Source organism: Octodon degus, unplaced genomic scaffold, assembly GCF_000260255.1.
Source record: "Octodon degus isolate 3935 unplaced genomic scaffold, OctDeg1.0 scaffold00165, whole genome shotgun sequence".
In the NCBI taxonomy this organism is placed as follows: domain Eukaryota; kingdom Metazoa; phylum Chordata; class Mammalia; order Rodentia; family Octodontidae; genus Octodon; species Octodon degus.
In genome coordinates this window covers 6,320,481-6,330,841 of record NW_004524741.1, presented here as the reverse complement: position 1 = coordinate 6,330,841, position 10,361 = coordinate 6,320,481, and the positions used below count along the sequence as shown (strand labels likewise).

The 10,361-nt window shown below is 33.5% G+C and overlaps 1 protein-coding gene across 1 annotated transcript in view; it reads right to left on the bottom strand.

The window, feature by feature from the left end:
• Nucleotides 1-10,361, bottom strand: part of Cnbd1 (cyclic nucleotide binding domain containing 1) — a gene marked incomplete at its 3' end in the record, with an annotated part of 439,441 nt that overhangs the window by 90,649 nt on the left and 338,431 nt on the right. Inside the window, exons 7-8 of the mRNA XM_004643105.1 lie at nt 5,088-5,225; nt 3,498-3,630 (exon numbers count right to left, since the gene is read on the bottom strand). Coding sequence (XP_004643162.1) covers nt 3,498-3,630; nt 5,088-5,225 — 271 coding nt within the window. The remainder of the gene's footprint in view (nt 1-3,497; nt 3,631-5,087; nt 5,226-10,361) is intronic.

The following is a 10,361-nucleotide window of genomic DNA, read 5'->3' as shown; positions in this document are numbered from 1 at the left end:
AATGAAAGGGTTTCACAGAATCACACACTCACAAAGAGAATTAGAAATGTTAAATATATTTTAATACTGCAAACACTATGAATATGTATATATATATATATATATATATATATATATACATACATATTTGATGCCCATTCTATTTGTTTAAAAGACATAAAATAATATAAAATATTCATGTATCTATTGTTAGTTTATAACAAACATACATAGACACAGCATGTATAAAAGTAACAGCATACAAAGAAGAAAAAAGAAATAGAATAACATTAAGAGTAATTGTTTTATATCTGAAGGTTATTAAAAAAATAAACTCAAGTAGATTCAAAAAACTAGAGAATTATGTTGGCTGTGGTAGTGCACTCCTGTGATCCCAGTACTTGGGAAGCTGAGAAAGGAGGATTGTGGCAAGTTTGAGATCAGCCTGGGCTACAATGTGTGCTCAAGGGCAGCCGGAACTGCCCATGAGACCCTGCCTCAAAAAAGAAAAAAGAAAAAAAAAACTTGAGAATTATATGGTAAACCCTAGAGCAATAATTAAAAAAAATAAAAATTATATAAAATCATTAAACAAACTAGTATATTACATTAGGATATATTAACTGAGAGAAAGAGGCAAATAAAGGAAGAATAAAAAGCAAAACGGTGTCATTTTGGAACTTGGAAATAATTATTCTTTGGTGCAAATCAGATTTGAGATGCACTCGAGTTTTGATCACCTGCGAAGTTAATTTGATTTGTAAAAGAGTAATGTCAAAAAGACTTGCAGATTGAGACCACTGAACTTCAAATTCACTCTATGTAGAGCTTCCAAAGATATACTCTTTACTGAAACATTCTACTTCTGGGTTGGGAGGACCACATATATCTTGTACTGCCATTATATTTTCACATATTTTGTCTTTTGAAGTTTTTTTTAAAATTCCTTTAATTGTCATGTTTGTTATACCAAATTCTTCTTAGAAAAAATGGAGCCTACCAACCCATGCAAGATGACTAAAGAAAGACAAATAAATAGCTAAGTATTTGCCAGGTAAGCTTACTCTTTTTTATACATATGGTACATATGCGAACAGGTTACTTAGGCAATCATTAATTGCTGTGGTCCAGTCAGTCACACCCTCGAAGAATAACACCAAGGAGGATTTCAGACATGATGCTCATTGCTTAAATTGTAACAGTGTATTTATCCTTGAGTCAGGCCCCCTTGGTATATTAACCAGAAGTACAAAGACTTATGAAGTTAACAAAGAAAATAGAGCTAGAAACAAGTGTGACTGTTTCAAAGATTGCTAGGGATTAAGTCTAAACTCAATTAAGCATTTGAATAATTAACTAAATCCCTCTGAAATTTTATCTAATATAAATTGTTAAAATAAGATCAGAACACACATTATTACATTTTAGAAATCATAAAACAAGACTGTTAATTTTAAACTCAGATAATGAAAGTATAATTTGAGCTACATTGTCTACATTTTTGTAATCATTCAAAACTACATTTTCTAATAATTCAAAATAAATTTTATGTAAATTCAAGTAGCATCAAAACTTATGGTTCTCTTTGATATGTCATTTGTCACTACCACAAAAGAAAATTAAATTACTTTGGCAGGATTTATTCTTCACTTACATATGTTTATTTATAAGAACCATAATAGTTCAGTGCTGAAAGGACCTTTACTAATCACAGGCTGAAATTTCATTTTTCTCTAAAATGAATAAATATTTCCTAGGACTGTACATTTATGTTTTTAGGGTTCAGTGAAAATATATTTTTACCTATTCACTATCATTGTAGATATTCCAATCCAGTAGATAATTTAACAAATTCCTCCACTGTTTTTAAAGTCACTCATCAAAAATTATTGTGCTAAACTTGAATCATATCTTAACCAGCTCTCATGAATTCTCACTATTATTACAATAGACTCTGAAATTTATAATTTAGACCCATTCTTTTATAGACTTTAATCTTTAAATTTGAAAAGTCCTGAACTACAATATAGCTGTTAAACTTGGAGTGGGAATATCTCTTTAAAATATTTCCTCTTTGAGCACAGTCCAGGTACTATATATCCTCCACTTTTGAACTGGTAAAAGAGCAAGGCAAGATTACAATCATCTCTCTGCTGTCTACAGCCATTCATGTGAGACAACCGTGTGTCTTGTGAGACAACTTTATATTATGATTATTATTATTATTATTATTATAGGACAGTTACAATATTTAATACATTTCACATTGTACTGAAGACACACCGCCCTGATCCTCCTTACCACAGTTCTTCTAGTGCTGGCTTCCATACCTAATTGCTTCCTACAAGTGGGAAAATAGTGCAGCATGACTCAGTGCCGCCTTCACGTATGTGTACGCGTAGCCCAGGAACGCCATGCCTCATTTCCATGTTAAATACTAAAAGATATGTCCTTCTCTGCTATTCCCTTATCCAGGCTCACTCATTTTCTATAGAAGTGAACATCCCTAATTTGGAAATCTGAAATCCAAAATGCTCCAAAATTCAGAACCTTTTAAGTGTCAACATGATGCCCAAGTAGAAAATTCCACACCTAACCTAATGTGACAAGACTTCAGGCAAAATGTTGCTGTATTCAAAAGTATTGTATGAAATACAAATGATTTTTTAAATTAAATTTGTATCCTATCTGCAGGATATCTTGTTATATATATACTGTTTGAGCAAGCGTTTAAAAAATCTGAAAAACCTCTGAATATGAAACATTTCTTGTTCCAAGCAGATTGGATAAGAGGTTTGAATCCTGTGTTACTTTTTTCATTGAGAAGGTAGAAAAGTATTTGGAGAAGTCTTTAAAGATCCTTTTCATACTTAATGACAGTCCAAAGATTGGACTGGCTCAGCATCCTGGCAGTGGAGCTGGTGTAGTATGTACTTGAATTCAGCAAACTAACCCAATGTAGTCCAAAAGTTCATAATAGTAGTGAGTTATCAGCACAACTGGCAATTGTCAGAAATTTACTTGAGCCTTTTTCAGCTTAGCATATTAATATAGCTTAATAACTGCTATAAAGACAATAATGTGCAATGTATTAAATATTGTAACTATCCCATAATAGTAATAACAATAATAGAAAATGTAGAACAAATGTATATTAGCAAACTTGCTTTTAAGTAGCTGTCCAACCAGAAAGAAAAAAATGACTATCACCTCCTACTGCTTTTCTCCTTTTCAGTTCTGCTCTCAGTACAAATAGGAGGATGGGACAAAAGGAATAGGAATATTAGGGGACAGAGTGACAGCCAAGTAAGGCCGGTGCTGAAACTGTACCTCAAGTCAGCACAATGTCATCTGTACTAAAACACAGAAAACCATCTAAGTGTCAGATTCAAAGGTAATCATGAGAGATGACCTGTTCAAAGAAACATTATTTATAAATACTAAAAGAGCAAGGAATTACAAATTCCAATAATATAATATTATGTAAAGAAAATAACCTATGATTTAACTAAACTCACCATGACCTGCAGGGAATTTTTTCCATTTAACAATTGCAGTCAGCTCACGTATGGATAAAGTAGGCCACTCCTCATAATAGGGACACTTTTGGATTAATTTCATCTTGCGTATATCATCAAGTTTTGCTTTCTCCTAAAAAAGAGTGACCTGATCAAATTTCCAGTGACAGTTAATTTTAAAAGAAATGAAAAAATGCCAAGTGAAGAAATTGTATAGAAATAAAAATGATGCAAATATATATTTGTATATATTATTGTCTTATTAGATCTTTATTGCATGATCACATAGCCATATTGAAATTTTAATATTCAGATTTGCTTAGTAAAATTATATTTTCACACCTTTCTTTCATATTTCAAATTCTATAAATGTGAGCATTTAGAAAAACAAATATCAGGCTGGCAAGACAGCTCAGTGGACTGTTTGCTTAGGCAAGCTCAGGGACTAGGGTTGAATCCTGGTACCACATACTACACCAGCTCCACTGCCAGGATGCTGAGCCAGCCACCAAGATTGGGCATAGCAGCACACGCCTGTAATCCTAGTGCTAGGGAGGCTGAAAGCAGGAGGGTCACTATAAGTCCAAGCTGCTTAGTGAGACCCTGTATCAAATACATTAATAAGAAAGAAAGCAAGAAAGAAAGCAAGAAAGCAAGCAAGCAAGCAAGAAAAGAAAGAAAGAGGGAGGGAGGGAGGGAAGGAAGGAAGGAAGGAAGGAAGGAAGGAAGGAAGGAAGGAAGGAAGGAGAAAAACATGTCATAGAAAACTGAAGTCCAACTCATTCATTCAAGTTATGATACTGATATTAGTAAATAAATTAACAGAATACATTTTTAAAGACAACCCTCTCAAAATTGAAACCAATTGTTAGCAAGTATTTCAAATAAAGTTGAATCTTTAGGAAGTCATCAGTAACACTGGTAACGATACCACCAAGTCAAAAGAAATCTCCATAAGGTGCCCTAATGGAAGGATATGAGCGCCCAGCCTGCCAGCCCTCCACATAAGCAGCACAAGGATTGGAGCCTGATAAGAGTAGCTGGGAGAACAGGACCTGGAGGATCTCATTCCATTATTCAGAGAAGCTTCCTCTGTTGCCCAGAGGAATGAAAACAGGGGAAAGGGAAGAGTGTGGATTGCACTAGAAAAGCAATAAAGAATTAGATTTATACAAGCGCACTTAAAACAGCAAAATTCAGGAGGCATCAGAAGTACAGTATGATCATCTATTCGTGCAGCTCTGAGTTTGGGTGTCTGCTATTACTGTGAAAGAACACATCAATCACTGTGAAGTAAGACTAAGACTGTAGAAGCTTGGAGAGCTGCAGTACTTGCATCTGTCTCATCATTTACTATTCATATTATGTGACATACTGTTGACACTCGAAGCACCCATTTGCTGAATGAGTTTAAAATTCGTGAAAAATTCATGAAGACACTCAGAACCATACATAGCTTATGCTCATAAAGATCTTCATTTTCATCTCAACTACTTAGCAAGCGCACAGACTACTTAGTTCACCAAGTAAAGCACATTTTTATGTTTTTCAGCTTAAGCCAAATTAAAACAGAGAGTATGGACAGCATACCAATTTTAAATTTTCATAGTCCTTTGCTGGGATTTTAAGAATTTCACAGTCTTCTTCTGCCACCACTGAGAGTGGCTGTGTTTCTAATTCGGGATCAGGTGTCACTTCCAGGGATCCAAAGGTACTCCACTGTCTCAGCTGTGGAAACATGAGAGCCAGCTTAAGCTTTGTTAATTCTATGAGCGTAAAAATGCCAGAGAGAGTGAAAATATAGATGAGCCTGCAAAACGGATTGTAGTTCAAGCTCCAAACAAATGGAAGAAAGGGCTTTAAAAGTGCCTTGGCATGGATGGATTATTTTTTTCTCCGACTCACTTCCTCAGGTCAAGAAAGAAAGTTCTATTCTGAATCAGCATGAAGAAAATGACACTAAAATGGTGGGGGGGGGGGTTGTTAATTTGGTGATTAATTTTAAGCACCAGGTAAATGAAGAAAATGGCAGATGGTCTTTCTCTTATCCCATGTTGACAGTCATAATAACCAAAGTGTGTATGTAGTATATAAGTTTTATGTGTATTCATATATAGTTTTCTGGTTTAACATGTGAAAAATAAATATTAAGCTGGGCATAAATAGTATCATAAGAATATATATATATATATATATATATATATATATAGTGAGTTGTCAGGATATCTAGGGACCGTCTATAGCTACACAGATCTCTACTCTTGTTTGCCTGGGAAAACAAGGCAGCAGATGCAGGGAAAAGATACATTTATGTAACAGGCTGAAGAGCTTCTCAAGGAAAATAGCAGATCAACATAGCTATCCAAGAGGATATGAAAGAGCAATCACTCTTCTATTTTAAATCCATGGAAATATTATTCATTTTTCTTGTTAACAAAACTCCATACTGAGCTTGAATCTGCATGTCCAGTTATAAGAAGTGAATTTTAAATGACAGTCCACTCGTGAAGCCAAAGTGGTTCCCAGTGCTGTCAAACAAGGCTGATGATACTGAGTTCTGGAGCTTTTATGTTCAGAACAAGAGATAGGAATTAATAACATGCTGCAATAGGAGTGATAACTTGCTTTCCCTAAAGTTTAGAACCATGGAGGATTATGTCACACATAAAATGGACAGAAAATTTTGCCAACTCAGCTACAACAGCCACACACAAAACTTTGCCTTCCAGCTGTGAAACTGGTCAGAATGTTAACAAAATTTGAATTTGGCTCTGCTACATATATAGGTATAGAGTATACATTCACACATAGTGCATAGCCCAAAGTTGAAAAACTGATACAAAACTTGCTATGTAACTAGAAAATCTCTTAAGATTCAGAAACATAAAATTTTTAAAACATATATAAATTCAGGGGAAATGAATTCTCATAGAATAAAGTCTAATGCTCATGACAAAATCAGAAAGAAAATTCAAATTAATGACTTACAACTTACATGAGAGAAATTCAACAGAGACATATGAAACAAAGTGATGGGGGGGTGGTGATAGCTCAGTGGCATAAGCATTTGCCTGGGAAGGGCAAGGTCCTGATTTCGATTCCCAGCACCAAAAAACACAAAAAGTGTCTAAATGAAAAGAAGCTACATGCACATTTAAATATTTAAACGGTAAATTGGAGCACGACATGATGCAACATAAAGCTATATTTTAGAAAAAAGCAAAAGATTTATATAAATAAAAGTAGTGGAAAGAAAAATCAATGAACATATTGATTTATAGATTAAAATAGTAATATTATTGATATTGATAAAGTGAGAACATTGTCTTTATCAGATAATTCAAATATAGAAACAATAAAAATAAAAAGGATTTAATAGTTTCAGAAGATGGATGGAGACAATTGTCTATTTCAATCTAATAGAAAATCTGGAGAATGCCAAAAGGATGATTCCTAAATAATAATGCGTGTAAATTTTCAAGAAGTGAAAATAAAAAGGCTCTGTTTCAAATGAAGAGTCACAGGAAACCTAGAGATCTTTTTTTTTTTTTTTTTGAATCCTGCTCAAAATTTCATGGACTGCCCTAATTTTTCCTCTTCCTTCCTTCATGACCTTCTAAGCTGTGAATTTCAAGCAGACGTTTTTCTGCATATACTGTTTTATTTTTTACTTTTTAGCATTATTATATTCATTTAGTTTTGTTTTAAATGGAATAGTGAAATAATAGATGAGGCATTAGAAATGCTACATAATTAAAAGCAAACAGCAAGATGATAGGTATTCAACAGTGGTTACTATATTGCGTATTGAAGACTAGGGACAAAGAAGTAAAATCTGGTATTCTCCAATTTCTTGCTCAAATGTCTCATTGCTATTTGTTTCTCAATAAAATAATAAAAAATCATAGGATGGGAAAAATAAATATAAATTAATTAATTAATTAATTAACTTTTTTTTCCAGAACTAGGTTATTGAACTCAGGCACTTGCACTTGCCAGGGAAGCGCTTATTCCACTGAGCCATCTCCCTAGCGCCAAATAAATTCTTCTGTGGAAAAAAAAATCCGATCAGCACCAACCTCTATTCTGGGAAGAAACTCATAATCCTCACAGTCACCAACAAAAGCACCACAAGAGCACAGACCTTATATGTCAGAATGGCAGCCTTTTAATCTTACAATCCCACGACAGTCAATGAAATCATGAAATAACCCCAAAGTGAGAAAGAACCACTGCGTAAGGATTTTAGCTAGGAACCAACAGCAGCCATAATTATTTCTAAAATTTATTATAATACACAAATTGAGTTATTTGAGCATATATTGTTTTAGTCCGATTTATGTAAATATCCACTGTGAAAGCTAAAGTCATGACTTTGAATAACACTTTATAAACTTTCTCTGAAATGCATCAACCAATAACATCAGACACATTTAAGTATTGGTAAATTTAAACAGTATTATTGGTGCACAATACAGTAAAAATTAACAATATAAAATATACTTTTTCCTGTATTTTTAGGGAAGGGTCTACAGGGTGTTCAGGGTCTCACTACTAGATTAGACTTGTAGTGATTCTCCTGTTTATAGATTCCCAAGTTGATATAGGAGAGTTTTTTGGAAGTATAGAATCTATCATTAAATGATATGCATGAGAGACCTATCGTCATTACCTCTGGACACTGCACATAATTATCACCATCTAGTTGATTCTTTTAATATTTTCTGAAATTCTTAATAAATACAGCAATGTCTAAATCAGACAGCAATATATAAAAACTTCTTAAATGATTTTGGCTCAGTCTTTCTCAGATTTGTGGTACATATCATTCATGAAGACTATGTAGACAGGGGCTGGGGAGATAGCTCAGAAGAATCAGCTCATTGAACTCAGGGACAAGCACAGGATCCTGAGTTCAATCCCCAGTACTGGGAAAAAAAAAGGCTGTGTAGGCAATCAGATTCTGATGGAGAGAGTAGCATAGGCACACTAAATGAACATTCCTTTCTCATGAAATTTGATGTGAAATAAATTGATGTCCACCTTTATTGAGAAACAATGTATTCTCATGCTTAAAATTATTAAAAACTATTTTAATAATGCATGACGCAAGTAATCTGCTTCTGAATAATAAGAGATGCAAAATTTGTGCAAATCTATTTTGAATAAAATCATATCCAGATTTGTTTTCAACTGTCTATCATAAACATTTCTGGAAGGAAGAGGATTTTATATTTAAATTTTTTCTCCTTGTTAATATTTCTCCATTGCTCCTAGGTCCAGGTAATTACTGTAAACAAGATCAATAACTAAAATTTGACCTGCCATTTTTAAACCAAGGGAAGGTCTTGCCCTAAATCTTGAAGAATGTTGTTTTTTTTTTTTTTTTCATTTCTAAGGAGATGAACAGGTAGAGAAATCACAAAACTTCTCCATAACAGAGGCTCATAACCAGGCCGCTGGATAAATTCTACACTTCTAAAAGACTTGTGCTCATAATATATTATGCCATAGTTTGTGAGTATTCATAACTTTGTTTTTCTTGAATAAATTTCTATATCTTGCATTATATTCTCAAACATGTGTATCTCAAATAAAGATTGAAAAATGTTTCAGATAGAAGAAATGTTAAACTTCCCCTCAAAGATGTTACGCTTACTGGTTGTAGAAAGTGCCTTCTTGTAGTCAAAGAGCAATGCACAGGAAAACACTGTTAGGAAGATGCTACATTAAATACTGTTTCACACACACACACACACACACACACACACACACACACACACGGAGCAGGGGCAACCATGAGAATAAGGAGAGTAACCTGAAAGACAGAGATAGGAGCTACCTGGCCATGAGGACAATGTTCATGGGATCTAATGCATTTGTTTCTCTGAGACTTTGGCATGTACCATTCAATAGCAATTCTTTACGCATATTCATTCATATTTGGATTATAAGAATGTAATATTTTAAGATTTTGTGAATGACTGTATTTTGTCTAAACAGAAACCATAAACCCAGGTCTATCACCATGCACTAAGCTAAAGTCAAAATGGATTAAAGATCTGAACATTAAAACAGAAACACTAAATCTCATGGAAGAGAAAGTAGGAGAAACTCTTGAAGACACAAGGGTAGGAAAAGAATTTATGAACAAAAATTAAATCTCATAGGTAATACTTGAAAGAATTAACAACTAGGACATCCTTTTATTGAGAAGTTTTTGCATGTCAAAATAAATTACCAACAAAGTGAAAAGAAAACCCACAAATTTGGAAAAAATCTTAACTAATAAGCACTCAAAAATCTGCTCTCTAGAATCTATAAAGAGCTAAAAAAAAAAAACCATCAGGGTACCACAATTTAAATACCCATTCCAGAAATGGGCATCTGAGATGAACACGCACTGCTCAGAGGATGAAATTAAAGAAGTGAATATATATGTGAAAAAAGGCATACTTTTTAAAAAGACTTTAATTTTTTTAATTGAATAAAAAAAATATCAGCAAATACTCACATTAGTGTAACTAATGTCTGATGTCTGTGAGTAGCCATTAATGCTAACAGTTCATGTTACTTTTATTACTAGTTGATATCTGTGAGGGTATAGGCATGGGAAGTTCTCTGTCATTAGTTCATTAATATTGGTTGATTTTTTTAACAACTCCAATGGAAAAGTGTATATTTATACCTTCTCTTTTTTCTTACATGCTACTAATATCTTCCTTTACAAAAACTTCTTCTTCTTCTTCTCCTTCTCCTTCTCCTTCTTCTCCTTCTCCTCCTCCTCCTCTTTCTTCTTCTTCTTCTTCTTCTTCTTCTTCTTCTTCTTCTTCTTCTTCTTCTTCTTCTTCTTCTTCTTCTTCT